General features: G+C 42.9%; 2 protein-coding genes across 6 annotated transcripts; one reads left to right on the forward strand and one right to left on the reverse strand.

Annotated features, from left to right (window-relative positions):
* Window positions 1–54: 54 nt before the first annotated feature.
* wnt10b (wingless-type MMTV integration site family, member 10b) lies at window positions 55–23463 on the reverse strand. Of its 5 annotated transcripts, none has more exons than XM_030421664.1 (7): window positions 23303–23463; window positions 21845–21983; window positions 20725–20782; window positions 17946–18048; window positions 4206–4468; window positions 3622–4073; window positions 55–3512 (listed from the first exon to the last, which is right to left on the reverse strand). In XM_030421664.1, the coding sequence occupies exons 4-7, from the start codon at window positions 18017–18019 to the stop codon at window positions 3012–3014; spliced, it is 1290 nt and encodes a 429-aa protein (XP_030277524.1). In that variant the 5' UTR covers window positions 18020–18048; window positions 20725–20782; window positions 21845–21983; window positions 23303–23463; the 3' UTR covers window positions 55–3011. The 5 variants fall into 5 exon arrangements, with proteins under 5 accessions (XP_030277524.1, XP_030277521.1, XP_030277523.1 ...); XM_030421661.1 differs by having other exon boundaries at window positions 20693–20782; XM_030421663.1 differs by having other exon boundaries at window positions 20693–20782; window positions 23250–23463.
* On the forward strand, window positions 7615–13703 carry wnt1 (wingless-type MMTV integration site family, member 1). The gene is made up of 5 exons (XM_030421667.1): window positions 7615–8342; window positions 8655–8760; window positions 10730–10983; window positions 11172–11437; window positions 11563–13703. The coding sequence occupies exons 2-5, from the start codon at window positions 8660–8662 to the stop codon at window positions 12052–12054; spliced, it is 1113 nt and encodes a 370-aa protein (XP_030277527.1). The 5' UTR covers window positions 7615–8342; window positions 8655–8659; the 3' UTR covers window positions 12055–13703.
* Window positions 23464–25817: the final 2354 nt, after the last annotated feature.

Genomic DNA, 25817 nt, shown 5'->3' on the forward strand with positions numbered 1-25817 from the left:
GGCACAAAAACACAGACTGAATCAATATTAAAGAAGATTACTACTACTGAGTACTGATTTCGTCAAGGTATCATGTTACTTTATATTTGTGTACTTTTGCAGCAGGATGACAATACATACAGGAATTAGGAAGGAACTCCTAAGTGTGGGTTTAACCCATTAACCATAAAAGAAAACAACCCCCAGAGTGATTACATGACATGCCCAAAACCATCCCCACAGCCACAGGTGAATTCAACATTCGCCTCCCTCTTCCTCTCTGTTGTGTGTCGGTCAGCGGTCCGGTGATAGATGTGTTTATCAATCCAGTGGTGAAGGCAGAGGAATAAAGAGGGGAGCAGATGTTTGCAGCTGCAGACCAGATTACGGGGTGGAGTGGATGGTGGGGGAGCCTGCTGAGTCTGTGTGCGCCGGGGAGTTTTTCGAGAGGGTTACAGGGGGGTTACAGCGGGCTCGGGTGGTGGCAGGAGAGGTGGGGTGGGGAGTTATGACTTAAAGGAGCCTTTCCTCTGAAGTGTCTGCCAGCGTGCACCCCAGCAAACACAATCACAAGTCTCGTTGGTTCTGCTAGCTGAACTAATGAGGGCCTGCGTGTTGAGGGCAGGGGCTTTGATGTTCTGGGTAGCTGGCTCCTTGTGTTTTCTCTCCCGCTCTCCTTCTCTGCCTGTCCCACATCAAAAAATGAAAGGGGAGTTGAGAAGCAGATGTTTTCAGGCATGTATTTATACAGAGTACACTTTATTCACCCCCTTCTCCATACCCCCATTTGTCCTTTGCTTCTGCATCTCCGCCGTACGTACAGCAAGGATCTATCTCCCTATCTTTATATCCAACTAAACATACTAAATCGCCTTACTTTATACATATAATCATCCTGTCAATCAAAGTGGGTAACTTTTATCTCTCCTAACTTCCTCTCTCTGCCTCCCTCTCTTTAATTTCAGCCAAGTCTGGTTGTCATTACTCGGGGGGCAGTCAATGTGTTGCTATGCATGTGTCTTATATCTGCAGCGATGAGGGGGAGAGAGAGAGGAAAGAGAGCGCTGAAGAGGGGAGAGAAAGCAATCCCAGGCTGTCCACCAACCTCTGTCTCACACATGGGACAAACAGTGACAGGAAATTCCCTCTTGCAGCAGCTCCAGGGTGAAATGATAAAGGAATGAAGAAATGCAAACCAGAAATCCATTCCCTTATCATTCCTCACCAGTTGCTGTCTCTCTTATATTCGCTCACTAAATATCGAGCAAACAGAACAGTCGATTCTGCCATTCCTCAGGAGTCAAGAGATATTTACAGAAGTCCACACAAACAAGACTTAACTGGCATTAAATCCTGTACGGCAGAGGAGTTTTTCCCCAGCACGGAGACAGTTTGGATCATCTCAGATATCGAGGAATGCTGTCATCGTAAATTCAATCAGGTTTTGACGTTAGCGTTTTTCTAAGTCTGCGGTGTGACTGGAATGAGAATGCAAATCACTCGGGTCACCAGGAGGGCTGTCTGACACTTCACATGAGCGCAGCAGCATGGATGTTTTTGATCGTGCATCAGTGCCAGGATTTTCTACATGTAAGTGTCTCTGCACATAAACGCATGCATGTGTTTATGTCCCTGTGTTTCTGTTTGTGTAGTCTGTCTCCCAGGTAACAGGGACACTGCAGTCCACGTGGTTTCACCGAGTCCCTCCTTTGGCTATGAACTCTGGACAGATGATCCCCTCAGATGCTCACACAGCAAAGACTGGTATAATCGCGCCCCCCCTCCCACTCTCTGCTCTCTTGATGCTTCTTTCCAGTAATAAAACTCATACTTGAAGGAAACAATATCCTGCAGCCATAAAAAGTTCTTCTCTCAGCATGAAGTGGCCATAAAAAAGCCTCTCACCTCCCAAATCTGTAGTGCGTAGAACTTGCCCCCCATTTACACAGAAACAGACACACACACCCTTCAGCATCAGTTCTAAAGCAGGACCATCCCTCACTTTGACATGTACGACATGTGGGAAGAATCTAAAGGAGTGCTCAGACTGATGAAGTGGACAAAAGCAAGCGCAGGAGAACAAGAGCTCTGTCATGATTTCATAGGAAAGTGACACACATCTCATCACAGTTATATCAAGAGGATGCGTGTATCTGTCATAACACTGAATGGATTCAAGACCACTAAAGACCCTTCTAATGACATAATTACTACTAAATGTAAATCAATTAGACTGATATGTTGTTCAGAGGCTAAACTGATGTATCAATCTTTCCATCTTGACTTTTACAAGATCTGCTTTCTACCCTGCAGCCTCAGTGAGAAAACTTTCAATCACATTTTTTCAGCCCCTGAAAAAACGCTGTCCTTTACCTTGTCATCCTATATTAATCAAACCCTTGACTACAAAGATTTTGAGACTGACTGCCTATTAAGAATTGCTCTGTCTGAGTCACAGGTGCAAATGGAGTAAATATCATTAGAGGAGTAAAATGTAAGATAAACCGCGATTAGGACAGCACAGGTTCACTCAGACAGCTCAGGTACGTCATTAACCCAAACCAAAAAGACAGGCTCTGACACAATAATAATATTAATAATAATACATTTACAAATATACATGTACACATCAAAATACACAGCTACTGTACAATGAGATGAGTCAGCATGTAGGCTTTGAAATAGAAATGCTTCTCTGCTGTCGCTCGTCTTTGTTTTGTGGGATTGAAAAGATGGGGTATAGGCCGTTTTCATGGCTGAGAGGGCCGCGTCTAAACAGACCGAGGCAAGACAAACGACGTGAGTCACCTCTTCAATCTCTGACTTGGCATTTTGAGAATAACAGCGGCTACAAAGAGAAAATAGATCCCAGATGATGGACCCAAAAAAAGGAAAGGGGGGGATAAACAGATTCTGGGAGAGTTACACAAGGAGCAAAACAAAAGCTCCAACAACAGGAGTGGGCGAAGGGACAGGCTCGCCATCTTGAGTCCTGGATGGGTAAAGGCAGCTGGGAGTGGGAGAACTGCAATCTACTTGCACACGTTGACCCACTCCGTGAGACGACATTCTTCGCACAGCACGTAGCAACACCAGTGGAACCTGCAGTTGCAGCGCTCACTGCGTGTCTGTTTCAGGATGTTGTGTCCGCGGCCGCAGCACAGCGAGCCGCAGCTGTCTGTACCGTAGCTGGTTTTGTTGCAGATGCGTCCTTGTGTACCCGGAGAGTCCACGGACATGTCACGCTCACAGAAGTCAGGAGACTTCTCAAAGTACACCAGCTCTCTGGACATGCTTCGACGGCGACCTCCGTTGAGTCCTGCTGTGCTGCCGCTGGCGCCATTTCCTGTTCGAGGGTTGAACACCCCATTGTTCTTGTTCTGGGAGTTGACAAAGATGGCTGACAGGAACTTTTCCTTGAGCAGAGAACCCACAACCCGGAACTCTGGAGACACATGCCAGCAGGTCTTAAACTGGCAGCTCCCTGATGTGCCATGACATTTGCACTTCCTCTTCATGTTGTCTGTCACTAACTGTAGACAGAAAGGCAAAAGATGTAAACAAATGATGACATATGACAGTAAGTCACTAGTCTGCGCTCTGAGGAACATTAAGAATACAGTGGATAAGCATGCTACACACCTGTCGCCCAACCCGGTTGTTGTGGATTCTCATGCGAGCGTGGATGTCTCGTGGAGACCCGCGGGAGTCGAGCCAGTCTCTGGAAAACCGGTCACCGAAACGGACGTCATGACTGCAGCCCCCCCACTCCCAGGTCTCCTGCATGGAGCTCAGCTCATCTGGCAAAGGCTTGAGCAGGGCGGAGGGGTGGGCAGGGCGCAGGTTAGCGGGCAGATCTCCATGGTTACCGTTTAGCTCTGAGGGTAATGACCGTGTCATGCCCAGGCCTACCCCGCCCTTTTGCAGGGTCTGCAGCTGCAGCTGTGAGAGTTTCAGCCGGATCTTGTCATCGTCCTGCCGACGCTTGGCCTCGCAGCCACACCCCCGCAGCTTGCCCATGCTGCAGGCCGAGGCCACAGAGTGAGCCACACCCGCTGCCAACAAGGCCAGGGAGAAGGCACTCTCGCGAAAACCTAGGAACAGGACACACAGAAGAGTTAAAAATGATTCAACTGTAGTAGCTCTAAAACAGTCCTGTATCTGTGACCAGAACCCCCACAGACCCTGGTCATTTGGACCAGCATTAGCTTGCCTCAGGCTCTCACCCCTGTTGAGGATGGTGTTGTGGTGGGGAAGCTTGCCAAGGCCCTCCAGTGTGGAGCAGTTCCAGCGCTGGTCCCGGAGCTGGTGCTGGCATTCATGGATGGCCACCTGGATGCCCTGCAGAGCGGAGGCTGTCACATCGGGGCTCCGCACACACATCCGCATCTGACGTTTACTGAGGCCTGCCAGCCTCAGGCACACTGAGTTAGGGGTAAGAACTGGATCTCCTGCCACCTTCAGGCTGAGGATATCATTACACAGCACCCTGCAGAGAGGGAGGAGAGGGAGAGAGAAAGAGTTGGTGTGGGGGGTCATCAGAGCTGGTCAGGAGTTCATTAGTCAGATTCAGAGAAGTATGTGGCAACTGGAAGATGTTTTGGATAGTCACGATAATCAGAAAAATACAAAAAGATTTAAGGATAAGCTAGAAAATGTTTCTAATCTCAAAGGGATTTGACGAATAAAATTAACAATAAAACGTGTTAATCGATTGCACAAGAATTTACAAGTGTTTCCACTGATGCTGCTTCAAGCAGGGAAAAATATAATTCTGAACAGATCATCCAGCTGAGAAATCATAAACGCAGAGGATAAATTACAAAATACATTTTATGGGAAAATAACAACCAAATTGCATTCTTTATGGCATTGTTTAGATTTTCTAAAAAAAAATAGTAAACATCTATTCCATTGTTTCAAAAACACTAAATAAGCATGTGAAACCAAATGCAGATGTTTCACTTTTTAACTACATGAGCTAAATATTCGTTTATATCACTCTAAGTAACTTCCCTCAACTCTTGCCGAATGCCATGCAGCCACAACCCGCATGTAACATCAACTCTGCTGGCGCTCTCAAGTGCACTCACGTTAATGCAGGTGACAGAAGCGCTGCTGCCAAAATCAGGAATTGGTCCCAACGGAGTTTGTTTGATAGCTCCATTTTGTTAAACGGCTTTCGCGACGTGACATTAAAACACCGGTGATGAAGTCCCGTGTCCTAAGAATATCAACAACAACAAAAAAAAAAAGAAGAAGGAGTGGAGTATTATCGATGCACCGCCAAACGACCGACGAGTGAAGACGGAGAACAGAGGAGCTCGGGGGCGAGAGTAAACGAGAGGGGGTGGGGGGGGGGGGGGGGGGGGTGGAGATGCCTCCACAGGCGGTTGTTTGCAAAATATTGGCCAATATGAAAGTTGGATCAACAGTTGATCCTTTTACTATTTGAAAATGTGGATCATTCATCCGAGCGTAAAACGACGTCTCCAAACTTTTACGCACAAGCGCCACTTTCCAAACGGTGCGCAAAACAGTCTCAACTCTCGGCCGATAATCAAAAACACATCCTACAAACATATTTAATAGAATACAGAAATATGAATGTATTGCGTCTTGATTTTTTATTGGTGAGACGGTGGATTACGTAGCATATACGTCCATTCGCTGGAGAGGAAGAACAAAGAAGAGCTCAGTAAAATGAAATATGAAAAGTCAAAGAAGATTTTTGTTCATAAAGGGGTGAGTTAAATGATGGATGGGGGGAGGGGAGAGCTGCTGCTTCCACTGTACGACAGGGAGGCAGCAGCAGGCAGGCGGCTCCGCTAACAGACCCTCCAACAATACTGTTTTTTAGTCATGTGGTCCCCCCTTCCTCCCACCTCCATCAGAGCGGCTGTTCTTCATTGTTGTGTTTGAAACAACTTCACTCTGTCACTGCAAAGTCTTTATTTCACAGTATAAATGTGGATGCATACATTACGCGAGTGACAGGTCTGAGTTCTGGGATTATTTATCACATCGTGGCATGACTGAATATAAAAATATAACCGGCAAAAAGACACACAATAAAATAAGTGTGTGACGCGTTAAAGAGAACAAATCTTAAGCACATTGAAGACGACCAAACATCTTCTGAATTATCTATTAAAATGAGTTCCCCATGCTCAGTAACGGCTGGGCCTCATGAAACCAGATGCAGAGGCCTGCTGCTCGGACTGGATGTGACAGCTCGGCATCCAATCAGTCGGCGTGTTGATCCAACTTAAGCAAAAAACATACGCTGCTCAATCAACAGGTCAGTGTCCTTCATCTGAAGCTGATAATTGTCCGGCAAATTTAAACACATTTTAAAGAGAACAGACACACTTGTGCTGCTGCTGCTGCTGCTGGTAACCGAGGAAGGGTGCATGCGGGCTACTTTCATAAAATTAAGTTAAAACCCCCCTCGAACACGGTTCGCATAGTGACACCAATTCATCTAATCTCCTTCCATTCCCTAAGCTGCAGCAATGAAAAGTGCATTAGCATTCTGCCTTGGCGTGTATATCTAAGTGGCTTAAAAAGTGATTTGAAGTTGATTTGTATATAAAAGGCCCCCTTTATCCGGATTGAAGCTCTAATCTGCTCGGTGTCGCATGACTGCTCCAGGAAACCCGTTTGAGCACCTTCATATAAGGCTGGAGTATAAACGTAGGATGGCTGTCATTAAAGCCGTTTTACAAAAGCCCCACTTCCTTTTACTGTCATCTGAGGGGAAAGAGAGAGAGAGAGAGAGAGAGAGAGAGAGAGAGAGAGAGAGAGAGAGAGAGAGGAAGGGGGAGAGAGAGATTATTCCGGCTACGACCGCCGCACTGACTTATGTGGAACATGCAAATTAGCAGATAAATGTCACATAACGAAACATTCGCTCATGAACCAACGTGAAGACGTTTTTGGGGACACTGAAGCCTGCTCCTTGTCTGAGGGCTAGATGGAGATGCCGCAAAGTGGCTCAAGCTGTGATTACACTAGGCTACATGTGCGTCGAGGGAGGTCTGCAGGCCAGATGTTTGGAATGGTTTTTATTCTAACTCGTCCCCCTCTTTTCCTGCTTCATCACACATCAAACTTCAGATCGGAGACCGTATTTCATCTCTCCCGCTTTGGAATATATATATATATATATATATATATATATATATATATATATATATATATATATATATATATATATATATATATATATATATATATATTTAAGTAGCCCAGCAGGCAGTGTGAGTTATATGACAACTGAGAGCTTATTATTGCCTCTTTCTGCATTTAAGTAGTGCGTGTGGCGTGCGCGTCTTGGGCACAAACACTGCAGATTATAGCTTTTGTGTATTCGGCAAAATCTTAGGAAAGCCCTCATACACGGGCGAGTTTTAACGTGATATTAATGAATACATGTAGGTGCACTCGTGTAAAATAAGGGTGCACTTGTGAAGGGATCGGCAGAAAGACATGTACAGAAATGCCCTTAGTCACAGCACATTTTGAGAGCGCATTTGGAGAAAGGAGGAGGAGATGCGGTTAGGGAGTAGGCTAATCCAACCACCGGGTAAAAAGGGCAGTTTTTAGATGGCTCATATTCCGCTGTAACTGTATTGCACCGTGACACCAGCTTTGAGCAGCGGCGGAGCACCAAACCGGGCGCACCCACAGCATCTGCACCAACACATCACTGCTGCTTCAGGGGCTTCACTTCTCCTGTTTTTTCTTGCAAGACTGGATGTGGGAGCGAGCGCACGGCCAGTGGAGGAAAAAAAAAGAAAAAAAAGAAAGAAAGAAAGAAATACTCTCACATTTACAGGGGAATCGATTCTGTGACGACCGTGAGATTCCACAAGTAATATGCGCAACTCTGTGGATTGCACTTTTTTTTTTTCTTCTTCTTCTTCTTCTTCTCTTTTCCTTTCTCCTCTCTGCCCAGTTGTGTTTCCTTATTCATTGTGCGCCCTATGAAGAGCATTAACTATCCCTCCCTCCAATCCTATTGAAAAAGGCTCGGAAAAAAACAGAGGGAGATGAGAGCAGCAAATCCCTTTTTTATTCCCCTCGTAGCGCTCAATAAGAGAAGAATGTGTTGCCTATCACTCACCGAGGGGATCAAGTCTTCGGGACTGTCCCACGCGTTCAATGCGCCGTGCAGAGCATCACTGAGAGAGACAGAGTGAAGAGGACTTGCAGCAGCAGCAGCAGCAGCAGCAGCAGCAGTAGCATCCTGCCCTGGACACTTCACATCATTTAGCAACCTGTCTGCACTCCAGATCCCTCTAAGTCAATTAGGGCTTGCCTGCTTCTCTCACCTTTCACCTTTAACGTCCTGTGGCGCGGTGAGTATAAAAAACACCTTGCAACATGCTCATGTTTTTTTTTAATCATTATTCAGTAGATCATACATGTATAAAATATCATCACTTGTCAAATTTCTTGTAAGCAACTGTGATGCATGGAAACATGCATCTGTTTTTTTATATCTTCTTCTTTTTTATTCTTTTTATTTTAAGCCTTTAAAAAAAAGAGCATATTTGTGGTCAGATGAATACATGTAAATCAGATTCGGAGCTGATCTATAAGTTGAGTAGAATCCATGACACAGAAAGTTGAGTGATTTTTTTTTTTTCCTCCTCATGTTTGCCCTGAAGACACGATGAGGAGCCTGGCGCTGCTGTTAGGGGTGAAAGCCGCTTGCATCCTGCTGGTGTCTTCGCTCTCGGGCACAGGGGCCGTCAACAACAGCGGCCGGTGGTGGTGAGTTCACTGTCTGAGATGATGCGCCCGTCTCATCATTCCCTTATCAGCATCCCGAACGTCCTATTTAACGCTGCGCTAACAAAGTTTTACTGGGTTACCACACTCAGTGCTGCATGCTCGAAATAATGTGTTAGTTTTGGCACCGTTCATAACTTCTGTTTGAGAAGGGGGGAGAAAAAAAAAGGCGCAACCGCATGATATTAAAGCTTGTGGGCTTCGTTTCCAAATTGCTCCATGTGAGCTCAACCATGACATATTTGACTGTTTTTTTATTTTCTTTTGCTTAATTTATTATCCTCCGGTGAAATCAGCTACAGCAGACTATCTATTCAACAATAAAGCAATTACATTGTAATAATTACAGTTTTACCTTTAAGCTGCGGTAGATTTAATTTACTCTCTCTCTGCCTCTGCTTCCCTGTCATTTGGGCAGTGTGGTTTGAACACGAGACAACATTTTTCAACCCAATGTGGGATAAATTAAATATGGATTTATTTCGGAGCTGAAATGAATCCCACACGAGGTCCTATCCAGGGTCGTGTTGATCCAATACTGTACATTCCTGTATATATACAGCGAACCTACAACTGGAGCTGACAATTTCACAAGACTTTGTTATAGAAAACAACCAAAAAAAAACATAAAAATAGGATCTGTGGAGTCCGTGCGTCAGCGCACATATTGTCTCGCTTGTTTAAAAATCTATAAACTGTGGGCTGGGTTTGTTGGGGTAATGATTTAACGAAAAGATTTTGTCGTTTTTGCGGTGTCATTAGATGGGCAGTATTTGCGCACAACGTTAGGCGTTTTTACAAATATTTAAAATGTCAGCTGAAATCCGAGAAAACATTTGTAGGAGGGGGGAAAAAAACGACACCGCGGAGTTTTTGGAAGAAAAAGACGAGATGATTATTAATGTCCTCAGGCCTCACCACACAACTGTCTGGGTCAGACCTCTAACAGGCCAAGACTCGCCCGCTTTTTTTCCGGATGATAATGCTTAACAGGAGACATTACACTACAGGAGAATAAAAAAAACCAAAAAAAAAAACCGTTGAACGCGAAAACCTCACAGAAGTTGCCAGAATGTAAATTGGAAAATTATACAGCATGTGTACTGAAAACACAGGAAACTAGACATGCTCTGAAACCTGACAAGCAGAATGAACATCTAAACTCCATTCACTGATCCAAGATCTGTAGCAAACCAAAAAAAGCACAGGTGCCATATCCTGACACAAATATGGACAGGTGACAAACCCTAATACCACAACACTTCCTAATATGTGGCAGAGAATTGAGATATTCATATTATAATATTTAAACAGTATGAATTTTAGTAACTTTTATACACTACTCATGACATAAAGTATAGCCTACTGAATATGAGTTTTGAACATTTTGGGCAGCGAACATTTCACATTTAAAGCACACAAAACCTTATGTAGAAAACGGACTGTTAGGTGGCTTGGGACATTTTGACAGGATGGACATATATGGGCACTTCAGTGTCCCAGAGAGTTGTTCACTTCTCTTCAGATTTTTCGCTTATCGCATGAGACAGAGAATATTTGTTTTAAAAGAGAAGGCAGATGCAACCCTGTGAAGGGGGGTTTCTTGTGGATGTGTGAGTCCCTCAGTGTTGGATCCTGATGAGAGTATGACAGATGCTGAGTATTTAGTAGAAGAGTATGAGAACGTCCTGTAATTATGAAACATATATCTGGTTGACATCCAAGTCATCGATAAACAGGTGCAAATGCAGTTTCATGATAACTGTCGAGCCGGACACCTGCATTTTGACTCAGAGACTAACTCTCTCCTCACAGTTGCATTTTAAAGGCACAAACACCCATGAGATGCCAGGACACATCAGTCTACTAGTGTAGAGGGGCACAGAAGGAGGTACATGCACAAACTGCCAGCTGCTTGACTCTGACTTCCCTTGTCCTTTTGTTGTGCCAGGGGTATTGTCAATGTTGCCTCCTCGTCCAACCTCCTCACCAATTCCAAGAACGTGCAGTTGGTCCTGGATCCAAGCCTGGCCCTACTGAGTCGTCGCCAGCGCCGGCTGATTCGGCAGAATCCTGGCATCTTGCATGCCATCGCTGCTGGGCTGCACACTGCCATAAAGGAGTGCAAGTGGCAGTTCCGCAACCGCCGCTGGAACTGCCCGACCACCCACAGCCCAGCAATTTTTGGCAAAATCGTCAATCGTGGTGAGCCTCTCTTGTCTTTCTAACCAGGCAATATTTGGATATTTTTGGGCAGGATGTAATGGATCTCTTGTAGACATTTAAAGGCATTGTCTTCCAAATATTTTCCAATTTGGGGGCAAAAAATTAGCAAAGCCAAGTTTAAAAGTTGGATCAGGTTCTGATGGGAAGTTTTGGTGCTTTTTCTTCAGGTTGCCGAGAAACCGCATTTATATTTGCCATCACCAGTGCAGGGGTGACCCATGCTGTGGCCCGCTCCTGCTCAGAAGGTGCCATTGAGTCGTGCACATGCGATTATCGCCGTAGAGGTCCTGGAGGGCCAGACTGGCATTGGGGGGGCTGCAGCGACAATGTGGACTTTGGCCGGATGTTCAGCCGTGAGTTTGTGGACTCCAGTGAGAGGGGCAGAGATCTGCGCTACCTCACCAACCTACACAACAATGAGGCTGGCAGAATGGTGAGGATTTGATACTCAACCCTGACATAATTGTCTGTTGTTGTCAGAATTCCCAGTTGCTTAAATGTATTTGTATTTTGAATATGGTAATTTACTCAGTAAGCCTTTGGTCTTCCTCTCTGCAGACTGTATCATCAGAGATGCGTCAGGAGTGTAAGTGCCACGGCATGTCAGGCTCCTGCACTGTGCGCACCTGTTGGATGCGTCTGCCCAGCTTCCGCACAGTTGGAGACTTCCTGAAAGACCGCTTTGATGGTGCATCCAGAGTTGTTTATGCCAACAAGGGGAGCAATCGTGCCTCTCACAGAGCTGATCCCCGACACTTGGAGCCTGAAAACCCGGCTCACAAACCCCCCTCAGCCATGGACCTGGTCTATTTTGAGAAATCTCCGAACTTCTGCTCATACAATGGCAAAACTGGCACTTTGGGAACTTCTGGGAGAACATGCAACAGCTCTTCTCCGGGCCTGGATGGATGTGAGCTACTGTGCTGCGGACGTGGGTTTAAGACCCGGACGGAGAGTGTGACTGAACGTTGCCACTGCACCTTCCACTGGTGCTGTCATGTCAGCTGCTTGAACTGCACCAGTACACGGACGTTACACCAGTGTCTATGATCGCAGGGGGACAACCAACTGAATATTTAGGCATTCATGAAAGGCAAAGAAGGACTTCTTATCAAAACAGGTAGCTGGCTGAGGAAGCCACTAGCACACAGGTGGTTTGAGATGTTAGGTAAAAGCTACAAAAGCCTAAAGGCGGGTAAACTGATCCAGGGAACTGCGGCACAAAATTCAATCAGCGTTTGTGAAAGAGTGATAAAGCACAAATATATGAACAGGGTATAGAGGGAGTCTACGTGCTTGCTCCTGGCCTTTGATGCTCAACAGTAATACAAGGGTATTTGTCACTACAGCTATCCCTGTAGAATGGAAATTATCTACATCCCACATCAAGTGTTTACGCTGTGGATAAATAGAAGCAAGGGGACAAAATGATGTGGTGGAGAATCAATTTCTGTAACCAGGTACTACGAGAGCCTTCTTCGCCCCCACTGAGGGCAGAAACTGGACACAATGCTTCACAGATGTTTCTGTGGCCAGAGAGCCACAAACATGTGCTCTCATAAACTGGTGAAGACCTCTAACAGGAGGGAAGTTATTTTAAAAAAAAATCTGTGTTTTGTTTTCTTTTGCTGAAGTTTGGCTTCTCTCACATGAATGTGTGTGAAGTTTATCTCCAGGGATGGGCCGTCTCCTACCAACTTGTGTACTTAGACCCTGGATGGAGCCCAACCACTTATAATTTCCTCACCACAGTTGCCCCTTTATTTAGATTTCTCTGGAGTTGAAAACACCTCAACCCTGATTTGCCACTCTGACTTACACCACAAGATGCGCCTGATGTACATAACTGGGACTGGTGCTCGCCAAGGAAAATAGAAACTGACTTAACAAATCATACTGAGGCAATGAAAATTGAATGTATTATCAATACACTGAATCTCACAGCATGAGCAGATGTTGTTTGGCAAATCTGATAGGTCAATGTTATAAAAGATATATAAAATGTGACCTGCACAGTCTCTCAGAATGAAAAAGTATAGCCCTACTGAGATGAACATTGAAGTATATACATTAAATTAAACAAAACAAAAAAAAATACACCAAATTCCTGTTGATACATGTGTGTACCAGGTTTTAAGTAGGCAAATGATGTATTACTTCAAACTAGGCTGAGGTTTCTGATAAACATTTTTATCTTGAAGAATGCAGCCTCTGCTGAAAAAAATCATACTGTATATCAGCTAAGAGAGAACCAAAATGATGTAAATATTAAAATCTATGAATATATTTATAATGATGTCATTTGTAAGTTTGCTGAATGATTTATGTACATGTCAGCGGCTGGAGAACATACTATCATTAGTGTCATGTCAGGAGAAGTTTTGATCTCATGCCCTTTTTCTCTTTTGGTGTAACACAACCAACTCTTACTAGAAACAGAACATTTCATTTTTTTGCTTGTTTACTGTAAAAAAAAAACAAAAGAAAAGAAAAGAAAAAAAAACAATACTTGTGTTCATGCACTGAATATTTACCTTTTTTATTAGTGTAAATACAAAATATTTATTTCTAAGAATTTTTATACTGTCATAGAGAGATGTCAGAGAAGACTTTTTTTTTTAGATTTTGATCAAAAGATTTAGATTCCAGTTGGTTTTGTATTGTATGATAGAACAATAAAGTCTATATTTTCAATTAAGTTGCCCTCCTGAATGTGTCAAAAGATGCTATTATGTCTGTTGTAGTTTCTGTCTGAGATAGTTTTGACAACCAACCAAGTGAACATATAAGCCTGTCCCTGGGTGTCCTTTGCTTAATCCTATTACCGCCACCAAAGCAGCCTCTTTCTCCTGCTCACAAAACATCCCTGCATCTGTGCTCCCAACCAGAGATGGCCCCTGCTTATCCAGCCACATACCTTATTTTATACAGTACTGAATGTTTTGCTTCATTTTCTTAATGTTGGAAAGAATTAAAGAAATAATCTGAAAAATACTAAAAAAACAATCCCCCAGCCCCTGGCAACCTGACTAACCACAGGAGTTTGGACACCTTTCCCCTTTCTCTCACCACAGCACAGGAGCAAGCCAGGGTCAACCAGATAGAGAGCAGTGGAGGAAAAGTAAAGCCATCAACATGCACCCAAACACCCAAAGGTCCAGAAAACAGAGCAACAAGTTGTAGGTGAACAGCAGGGATGTGAAAGTTTCTAAATTACATTACTTGATGTCTGAGGGTAAAAGCGGGGGATCGCAATGTGTGGCTTAGCCTGTGGCATGAAAAGTTAACAAGACGTTATGTAACAAATCAATAAATTGAGCAGAGATTGGTCAGCATCTCAAAGAAAGTAGAAAATCTGTAGACAAGGGCGTTTAAAAGGATTCGAAGGACAAATCAGAGCAAATTGAATAAAAATGCTGAAAATTATGGGGACACATGAGGGTGGATAGCCTACCAAAACAGAAAGATGAGAACTTAAAATATATAATGGCCCAGAGTAACAAATGTGATTGCTCTAAAACACTAACATTTTGTCTTGTATTACTGAGTAACAGGGGTGAATGTATGATTTGGCTTCAACACACAGTATGAAATTTCTGCCGCTAGGGGTCTCACAATCAAAACAAAAGATGTTAGTAGCTTGGGCTCAAGGGAACTGTTGTCTTCACTGTTGAACAACCACCAGTGCTGAAGAAAACGGTAATGTTCCAAGTTTTATTCACATTATATTTAGTCACACTCGCTCATTCTTGGACTCTCTCCCGAAGGTTATAGCAACAGGTTAGCAAATGAAACACAAGAGTAAAATTACGGCTTTCTGAGAGTTTGAACATCATTGGAAACTTTTGGGATAATGCAGAAATGTTACATATTTTATCTTTACAGTATCTCACAAATAGAGTCACAAAAAGACAGGAGGATGCAAATGTTCACAAATTATGAAGATGATACAAACCTGTCTTGAGAGAGAACCGCTCATGGATACACAGAAAGAAACAAAAGAACAAGAAAGTGGCAGACAGATTTAAGAAAAGAAGAGGGAAGGCAGAGTTCAAATCCCAGGCGTGAGAGTGAGAGCGCTAGTAGAGAGAGAGTGAGTGGAGGGGGGCGCTGCCTGTGGGAGTGCTGAGGAGTCAGTGATAATTAGCTCAATTAGTGACAAAGGCAGTGTAATAAATACCGACTTAGTGTCTGGGTCCCTGCTGGCCTCTCCCTGCGCAGCCTGCGATGTGGCCCTGGCCTGACGGACAATTCATTAAACTGACAAAATACCCCACCGTCCAGGCGTGACGCAGCGAGTTAGCCCCCTACAGGCCCGGCTCATTGTTCTAATTGTCTGGGCTGGAGTCACTTTGTGGCCGCCTCCTCCTTCACCCACCCCGCCTTCACGCTCTGCCTTCAGAAAACCCATGGAGTTAATGCTCCTACCTTACTCTGTAAGTAGGTGATCGGCAGGTTGGAGAGAAAAAAAGCAGTAAGAGTTCCTTGGGGTGGGGCAGCTGGTCGGGGGGAGGCAGTGGGATTAGCGAATGGAGGTTGCCTGGGAGTGCTGGGAGCAGCACCGATCGGAATGTAGGAGAGATGAGTCCAGAAGCTCGGATGCGGGACAAAGCGAGAGTTAATAAGGAAAGATTGAAGGGGCTGGCGACAATGGGCCGCCACCCGAGTCGAGATGAAATTGCTTCCGAGGATTATTGGTAGAGGGTGTGAGCGTTGTAGGCTTTTTTTGTGTGTGAGTGTGTGTTTGGTTGGGCATTTGTGTGTGCAGGGACAGGGGGAGCGCTGGATTGATGGCTGCCCCTCTGGTTGGGGAGCAGGGGACCAGGGGAGGCTAACCGGCTGTTCCCACAGTCTGTTCTGCTGCAGCCACCTTTGACACACGGGGCTGCCAGGCGGTGAGCAGGCAGCCGTGGTGAGAAGGGCACAAACAAAAACAACGGCTCCACTACACAAAAGTCACTGTCTCTCTCTGCAAGGCCGGTGGAGACACCGTGCAGGCTGGAGGTGAGGGTGAGGGGAGGGAAAAAGGGAAGGAGAGCAAGGACAGAGTGTAAGAGAGGACAAAAAAGGGAACAAAATTGTACAGTCTGTTTGGATCCTGTCAGCTACTGTATTACCAATATCTGAAGATAATAACACTTGACATGCAGCCGCGGCTTGCTTATGATTGGCATATGTACTGCTTCACATTGCTATTTCAACACTGTAGCAGCAATGTTTACTTTGTCACTTCCTTAATTCATGCCATAAAAATACTTGGTTCTGAGTTTTACTAATTGTTACATGGTGAATTTCCCTTTTCTCTTTCATCAGCAAAAAGACTATCTGGTGTTTTTATAGAACCAATCACAATGTTTGTTTACAATAACTTCCGGTAAGTGTAAACATCTCATTAACCTAAAATGTGTACTTTACTTCCACAACTTTATATTGGAGACCAAATCTACCTGTAGGGCCACAGAGTTGAGAAAATGACAGCTTGACCCCAGTGTTGGTTTATCAGAGACACTAGCAATGCAACACAGTAAACACAACAGAAACATCAGATGGGTCAGACCCCTGTGTTTAACTATACATCTTTAACGTTACACTTAAATACAAAAATCAGTTCGCTGTTTACACATATCTTTGTATTGCAAATACAACTATTGTTGTTGGTGTATCATCACATTGATTTGGTAAATGAAACTGGAGCACAGGGTCAAAGTTCATGAAACCATTTTGCCAAATAAGTAAGCTGACAATAAAAAAAAACAGCCATTAGGCATGGAGTTGATATGACCTTGCTTAAGTGGAAAACAATCAATCAAAGAACATCAAATAAGTAATCATGAATCATAAAGCCCTCCTAAACAAGTGAAGGATAAATAAATGGTGGTAACCATATCTCCCTTTTGTTTTTAGTTTTAGTTTGGAATCCATAGTATTTACGCACATCTGATTTCAATTGTTTTTGTGTGGGATATAATGTGCAGGCCAAGCATTCAGCCATTGTGACAGGCTTAGGCAGTTCAAAATAAATCAGGACACCAATAAAGGACATGACGTCAGCGAGCTAGACAGCTTTCTTAAGTCACTCATATGAGATTCAATATTATTCTGAATGAAAATTCACCAAAATCAGCTTATTGTGAGTGTTAGTTTTTTCACATTCTGGGATAATATATTCTAATTGCAGTGTCACATTTAAAAAGAAAATAGTGTTCATGATGTAAGCTCAACAGCCTTCACTTCCCAAAACCGTGCTCCACAGAATTATCAGGTAAACCGCCACAGAATACACAGAGAAGATGATACAGCATAATGAAGGCATAGCAGCTTCATAAAAAAATTCCTCCTAAATTGTGGAAAAATTGTTTGCCCTGTTGGGTGGAGTTGGCTTTAATTTGAAGGCGTATGATAAAGAATTTAGAACTGGGTTTGGGTCACCACACTGAATGATAGGCTGCTGCTCGCAGTGGTTGCGATGGACAATGTGGCATGGCTGGGATCAGATCTGGCACGCAATACTGATTTGATTTTATTGTAATTCTAGCATTAGACTGTGGACCAAGCTCCAATTAATTAGGGGCACTGTTATGACAGGAACACCCTTACACCGCTCATGTAATAATCAGAGGCATTTGTTTGGTGCCATTAAGTGACCGCAGGGCTATTATGTAATCATCACACACTTATTACATAAAGAATTATAATCAAATAAACTTCACCTAAAGTTACAGAAAAGTGGATTAATAGCGGTCAAATGTACCAAAAAACTAGGAAACAATGACAAGAGTGAGATTGTGTAGATATGTGTTCGAGTTTTGTGCAAGCCAGTGTTTGTGTGTGTGTGTTTGTGTGTGTGTGTGTTTGTGTGTGTGTCTGTGTGTGACTGTGGGTGTGTGGATGGCAGCTGGGAGGCAGACACGGTTCAGGAGAATCGTCCCCTAGCAACTGACCTTTTCGGCAGATGGCGGTTCCAGAGTAACAGCCACCCAGCATCACAATGGCCGTGGCCTCCTAACATCTCCATCGCTTCATCATCTACCGACCTGCCACAACCTGTCACACAGGAGAGAGGGAAGCCTGCATTCAGTCCAGAAAATGCAGCATACACAAGAGTCCAAAACATTCCACACACACATCAGTTTGGGTCTCCGCTGTTCCTGTGTTCCTGGAGTATGAAGCAGGGCAGTCGAGATGGGATGAGAAGAGATTTAGGAGAGACACAGCGGACGGTTGCTCCTGTCCGCAAACCTCCAGACACTCTCAAACCGCCGTTTTCCGTTGTTGGGTTTTGTGCACATAGTGAATCAGGGTGGGAATGTGGACAGACCACTCGACCATGGTGAGCAATCAGTATGATGTCTGTGGTCAGGCTCGGTGCCCCAGTGGAGCGAGATGGAGAGCGAGCCCTGCAGTTAAGGTGGGAGGGAGAGAACTTTGCGGTGTTTGTGCGTGCATGTGCGTTTGTAATATGCCAGCACTCTTCACACGTGTATGAAGACATTGTAAGTGTTCACCTCCTGCCTGTGGGAGTTAATGTGCATGAGGTGATAATATATAGGGGTTATCAACACCACTCCACCCCTCTGCAGGAGCACAGCGTGACCTCTTGACTGTCTTGGCTTCACAGCCCTTTTCTCTATTGGTCCATTTTTTGTTGATATTATATACTTTTCTCAACCTCAAGGCTGCTGCGATAAACACCTCTGAGAAAGATACCTAAAGTGGTCCTTTAGTCCATTGCAAACACTCACTGGTCAACTTTAAGTAGCTTTTAACAAACAAACTGCAATGCACAGGCAGTAGTTTGGTGAGAACAATTATCCAACAAGAAAAGCTTAGACTCCCCAATCACACATCTGTGAATGGTTAACCTGGCAATACCAGACAAGAGACAACAAACAGATAAAGTGACATGTCAAAATCTGTTCCACTAGGATTAAGTGTTTTAGGTGGAAAACTGTGCGTCAGAGCGCGACTGTAACCCACTGTATATTCTAGGGGAGATCATATGCTAGCAAACACTGCTAGTCATCCTGTAAACAGAGCTTTAATGACAGGGAAAGACTTTAGACACAGACAACCAACAGTAGAATATGTTTACAGACATCTGACAATGTATCGGTACAGTACTGTGACGTTTCAGCTCTGAGATCCACATGAAATAGGACCACAAACTGTGGTGGAATCTATATGACACAACATGAGCCAGTGCATCATTTCACCTGTCAGCAGGGATGAAGCCTGCATTTATTCACATCAAACAGACTAGTCAGTGATAAATTGCAGAAGTATGGGTCTGGCTATATCGGATGTTAACATGTCTCTTCATCCAAATCTCTAACATTGGATTTGAATGTATGAAGTTTCGGTAAGTATTATGTCTTGTTTTAAGTGTCAAGATATGAGATCTGAGAAATATCAATATCCACAGTAAGACAATATGACTACATGCAATTAAATTAATTAAAAAAATTATCTTAGGATCTTTTGGCAGAAATTAAACATAATATCAATAATTATGATTGTGACTTGGACAAAATGATTTGGGCCCCATGCCTGATGTATAATCACCTGAAACTAAGAATTGTTGTGTTTTTGTTACCCTAGAACAGCTGCTAACTATCTAGCTACCTACCGTTACATTGTAACGCCTGATAGAACTGTAACAGCCAAAATTTAACTCAAGCCCAGCTGTAAAGTTGTCGAACTTAGTACCGCTCCTCTCAAATCAGTGCAGACCGACAGGGTAGGAGCACAAGTTTCTAATGTTTACCCATAAAGTGCGGCCGCGTTTTCAAGCAGTTATTTGATGACTTGATTAATAGCTTATTATTCTGAACAAGTTCATGAGTGTCCATGCTTTCCTATCTCCATCAGATAAATGGCAATGTGAACATTGTGATAATACCAGTGTGACACAAGAGAAATCACCATGGCTGAAGACGGCATATTGGAAAGGTCCAGTCATATTGGTTGCAATCCACAACCTCACTGCCAGATGTCACTTAAGCTTATATACTGGACCTTTAACTAGAATGATTCAAATAATTTTGTAATACTAGTTGGCCCAGTTTAACATCATCTGGACCACAGTGTGCCCATCACTGAGTCAATAACAGCAGTGATATATGTCTGAAGGCATGAGGCCATTATCTCTAATCTAGTAATACTGTTGGAGACAAAGGGAGAAATGCTCACTTTTTGGTTTTAATTATAAGCTGTGTTTTACAGCGACATTGGGCAAGGGCTCAGCACTGACACAGCAGTAGAGGAATGTTTATTTGCTGCAGTTTAGGAGCTGAGTGGCTTGCAGGAACTGTGACACATTCCTGTGTCACTGGCTCTCCCACTCACAGACACACATCGCGTTCACATGCTGGCGCCCCATGTGTTGGTTCACAGCTGCACAGATGTACACAACTATTCGCTCCGAACACATCCTGCACACATCCACAAAATGTGGCACCTCTGGAATCTGTAAGCATGCCCAAACCATATGCTCATTCATGACGACTTCGTGTGACACGACTTACTGAGCCTAATGCTTCCCCTGTGTGTCAGCGTGTGTGGCAGTTGTACAACAGTGACTGGTAGATGAATTATTCACGGCTTACTTCGGCATTATGGTGATTCCTGCCCACAAAGTGTGCAAACGTGCGTGTGTGCGTGTGTGCTGATAATGTGTGTGCATGCTCACTTGCATGTCTGCGTGGCTGGCTGCACACACACCTCTCCATCTTCCCTTTCGCAGTTCTATCCATTATCCCCAGCATCTGGCAGCCAAAGCCTGTAAAGAAGACATTTCTCTTGGCAACTGTTTTTTAAAGGCAGTGACACAGGGGACAGCCAACCACAGGAGCCACACATCTTCCAATCTACATGCATACTGAGAACTGCTTGCATAACAGAACCGCCCCAATCTCCCTCTCTCTCTCTCTCTCTCTCTCTTTCTCTCTCAAAACACACATAAGTTCTTTCTCCATGTCCTACTCACACTCACACACACATGCTGCGCCCAGCCGCCCTTGTCTCTCTGCAATATTCTCACCCAAGCTTTGAGGGCTAATCACTTCCAGAGCCAGAGCTGTCCTACAAACTGTGCCAGCAGCCTTTCAGTACATTTTGCACCCCAAAAAGTTCCTTCAGGCCTCTAAATGAATATTGTGCGACTGTAACTCATGAGTTCTGATGAGTTACACTGCAGATGCCGTGAGTGCTTTTTTATGTACAAATGTGTTGAATTTGGAGATGTTAAATTCTACTTGCTAGTTAAATAATGGAAATTGCTCTGTAAATGTCATCAACTATCAAGAAATGTTGAAAGGTCACTCAACCCTAAACTCTGCCTTGCAGAGGAGACTACTGCAGGATTAATTGTACCTTAATGTGTTGCTGGTAGACACCCAGCTGCTGAAAAATAAACACATTCTTTGTATAATTGAAATGGCACAATAAGTGCATTAATTAATATCACATGCACATTGTAGCCCACTCAGGATACAGCTGCAGTGAGCAGCATCTCTGAGCAGCAAGCATGTTGTAGCTGCTTGTCATAAAGTTTTCTGGCATCTGGATCACCGAAAAGACAAATGAGTGTGTAAGCTTAATAGAATAACTGCTCTGAATTTGACAGGCTACCAGATAAACATTTGACAAGCAGCCAGAGAGTTTGCCACCAAATATCCTCTGGGTTATGAACAACTTTGTTTCATCACAGCTTGATTCACTTTTTGACAGCTATATGAACGCGGTGGTATTTGAGGAACTGTGAGATTTAGGGCAGATGTACGGCTGTTGACTGCTTTGTCCACACATTATTCCAGGTTTAAATGCATATGTGAAAGTTAACCTGTCTGCATTGCAGTGGTCTGGAGATTTCTTTAGGGTGTCTCCTGCTCTGTTTCTGGTGGATTTCTGTCCCCTGTTACCATTCCTTCACTCTCTTCATCTTCAAGGTTGTACAGCATCTGATATTCCCCCCTGGGAGCCTGGAGAAGGAAAGATACAGATAGAAGATATGTAATCCCTTGGGGAGATTGAACCTCTGCTACTTGACCTTTGAACAGTTTGAGTCTGTTCTAAAGAAAGGGCACTCCACATAAACACACCTCAGAGTCAGCTGTGCTGGATTTAAACACAAGTTAGGACAAAACAATTCTAACTAATAAGTCAGAATACATTTCCTCTGACCCAAGGGTTTTGTAATAAACCATTACAAAATGAATACATTTTCATGGGTAATGAAAAGATGCAGCAAGTATAGGAAAAAAAGATAAATAGCTTAGGGTGGCAGTCAGTGTGTGTTTTACTACTGTATAATCCAAGGTCATCAGCACTGATGTCCCCTTATGCTGCTTTAAGACTAAGGACACATTCGAACTCTTTACATTAATTTTCGGTTTTTAGTACAAACATAAGATATCTTTTGCATTCACGTTCATTTGCAAATTAGCTTTTCATTTCTTGTCTTTAATATGTCGTACACCCTGTGAAAATGTGTCTATGTGTGTGTGTAAATAAATAAATTTCCTCGCAAGCATGGCACTGTATTTTATAATAAACAAATACATAAATAAAGGTGTTTGTGTATGTCTCCTACTTTAAAAGTATACACTGAGTATGTGAGTATATTGTAATTTTTTTTCAGGATCTGCCTCAATTTTTTGTGATTTTTAAAATCTTTCTTAGGTAAAAACGATTAAATAAATACAATTTAAATACAAAGTGTTATAAACAATTCATTCATGTCCTCGTATCTCAACCACTTAACCCTTAAACACACTTGTCACTCACGCTGATTAAGTCAGATTCAAGCAGCAGTGCTGACTCTGAAATTGTACACGCCTGCCATCTAGTGGAATAAAGTCCGAATTACCATCTCTCACTAATAGGCTTATTCAAATAAAGAAAAGTTAGGAATATGTGCAAAGCAAAGCGGCCCATCTCTTAATTGGGAAAATGACAGAATGACGTAGTAAACAAAGAAAACACATTTCAAGCGCTTTTGTTTTTTGAGCTAACAATTAGCTTAGCAGTTAAGTTGTAGCTAGCTTGGAATAATGGCTTTTAAGTTAGCTTGCTGCGAAAGTTCGTTAGCTTTACTGCTGGATAGGATATCCATTGGCCATAACGAGTTAACTTCAATTTCCTCTAAATTACAAAATTAATTGAAAGATTTAACTACCTGGCAATACAAAGAGGTTAATATCAACCGCTGCTAAACGAGCTGTTGGTAACTGTAAAGGGACGGTTACCTGAAGCACCTCCTACTAACAGCTAATGCTAACGGTCGTTGGAGCAGATTTACCATTAAGGGAACATCAAATCCTTCATTCATCGATTCTGAACTTTAGTGGGTACCTAACACAAACTGTTTATAAACTATGTGGCGGGGTTCTGCTCACAGGAAAGGCCAAACCCACAAATAATCTCCATAGCGGTCAGTGGCTGCAAGGTGCTATGTCATTGTTTGCCTACCAACTAAAAACAGAAGAAGAAGAAGAAGAAGAAGAAGAAGAAGAAGTAGTTATGGACATATGACGCAATTCATAACTGAGATTGTCTGGTTTCATGGTAGATGATGTGCAGCTGGTCTTAGTTGGTGACAAGATGGTGAGACATTCCTTTATCCTATTCCTTTTACATATTTGAGATACTTGCACTTTTCTTTTCTTTTCATTTGTACTTTCTACTTACTTCCCTACATCACAACACTGTCCACATTTCAAAGGAATACGTATACATATGAAATGTAGTGATTATATAGTATATGGTTGTGTGGGGGGTATCTGTGAATGTGTGTTTATATAAATATATAAAATAGTATTGCAGACAAACCTTAAAACATGTAAGTAGAGCTGAAAGTATTAGTTGACAGAAAATTAATCAGTAACTATAGTTTGATAATTGTTGAAGTAACATTTCATGTTTCCAGTGTCACAAATGCGAGGATTTGCTCCTTTTCCTTCAAATTGTGTTTTGATCATTTTTAGGTTTGTAGTAGGGCCAAGTGCAGTGTCCAAATTCCAAGAAGCTTAAATTTTTGATAAAGGTAAAATGTGTGACAAAGCAGCATCATCATGACATACTGTAGGGCTGCAGAGCTGCCCTGGCCGACAGATCTTGTTCTCCAGATGTAAGAAAAGCTTTTTGGTTGGTGCAGACTGCAACAAATGTCACATCATCAGGATTTTCATTGTTTTTCTTTCAGTGAAAATCTGTGATAGAGAAATGACCACTCCCACTTATCATATCACCATATCTATATCTATGTTTTTCTGTTTTACTTTTACTTTGAATACTTTAAGTTCCTGATTTAACTCGTATACTTAAACTGAAGTACGATTTTTAATGCAAGACTCTTACTTGTAACACTATCTTATTACTTTAACTCAAAGGATGAAAAGGATCTGAATACTTACTCCGCCGTTGCTGTGATCTCAGAAAGGACATCTGAGGTCAGGCAGTCACAGAGCATCAGAGTAGATCTGACACAGGAGCATGCTGCAGAACAGCGTTGCTCTCCTCCTCCTCCTTCTTCATTCACGGTAATCCTACGAATGAACAGAAATGATGCAAAAAAAAACTTCATAACCGTATTAAGTTTCGAGATAAAAGAGCCATACTGTAAGTTCACTCTATTAATTAGGCACCACATACAGTTTTAACACTATCAAACAGCTTTTATTCTGCGAAAGATTATAAGTTTGATGAGACTCTAATTTTGGGCTGCAATTAATAATTGTTTCCATTTTAGATTAGTCCCTCTGTAATTTTATTTGATTAACCAATGGATTGACTAGTCTATAAAATTGTTAAAACCTCCATCATAGTTTCAAGAGTCTGAGATGGCCAATACAAATATACTGAATTTATAATTATGCAGACCTAAGATAAGATGCACAGCCTAATATTTGGAAATCTGAAACTATATATAAGACAAAGCTGACTATTAAAATTGTTGCTTTTCTTTTGATGTTCTGATTGTTTCAGCTTTACATTAATCAGCTTGATAAGTAACTTGTGTCCTGTAATCAGAGAGTTGTTAGCAGTGTATGATTATGTACTGTTAATTGGTCTCTGGGTCAGTGAAAACTTCCATCATTATGAGTGTGTTTCATCCTTTTCATCATTTCAACAATAGCGTGTTAATGACAACACAGCTTTAGATTTCTGTTTGACAACCAGCTTGAATTCCCACTAACACTCAAGTGCACAGGATGGACATTTCAGAGGCTTTTGAAGCAGTCTTTGCCTCCACTGCAGTATCAAACAACTGCAATCTAACACTAACGAATATTATCAAAAATGCAGAGCTGTGGCTACATTTAAAGTAAGAAGGACAGCATTAAAAAACAAGATATTGTATGCTTGGGAAACAGCCAACACATGTATCAGTGATGTGTAGCGAATTTGGTAAAATGTGCAAAAACAAACGAATTACAGAATCAATGAGAGGAGCCTGGCTTCTGTACGCTTCCTGTTGAGGACGGGTGGTACGCAGTTCTTTGTAAATTCACAGCTAAAACTCGCCCTGTTCACACACACAGGGAATGCAAGCTGATTATTTTCTTCAGAACTGTAAAAGCCGCGCATACCACATGTACCCACGTTTCTCAAGCTGTGCCAAATTCGCAAAGTTAACATTCACGGTTGAAATGCCCCATCATGTGTGCTCTGTATCACAGCAGAAAACGTCTCTTTCAAGAGATTATGAGGACAGTGACAGGCAGTCAGAGCGCCGCTGGCATTTTAGGTGAGTTGTTTGCATCAGGGTTGCTAAAGTAAAAAAGATGCTCAATAAAAAGCAGTGAACAAGTGGT

This window comes from Sparus aurata, chromosome 7, assembly GCF_900880675.1.
Source record: "Sparus aurata chromosome 7, fSpaAur1.1, whole genome shotgun sequence".
Classification (NCBI taxonomy): domain Eukaryota; kingdom Metazoa; phylum Chordata; class Actinopteri; order Spariformes; family Sparidae; genus Sparus; species Sparus aurata.

Excerpts from the sequence above, each read along its gene's own strand:
- wnt1 (XM_030421667.1), top strand. The coding sequence starts at position 8,660 with ATGAGGAGCCTGGCGCTGCTGTTAGGGGTGAAAGCCGCTTGCATCCTG. Across the intron at positions 10,984-11,171 it reads TGGCAAAATCGTCAATCGTG|GTTGCCGAGAAACCGCATTT; the intron begins GTGAGCCTCTCT and ends CTTTTTCTTCAG. Across the intron at positions 11,438-11,562 it reads ACAATGAGGCTGGCAGAATG|ACTGTATCATCAGAGATGCG; the intron begins GTGAGGATTTGA and ends TCCTCTCTGCAG.
- wnt10b (XM_030421661.1), bottom strand. Across the intron at positions 18,049-20,692 it reads CCAGCCACGCAGACATGCAA|GTTGTGGCAGGTCGGTAGAT; the intron begins GTGAGCATGCAC and ends CCTGTGTGACAG. Across the intron at positions 4,074-4,205 it reads CAACACCATCCTCAACAGGG|GTTTTCGCGAGAGTGCCTTC; the intron begins GTGAGAGCCTGA and ends TCCTGTTCCTAG.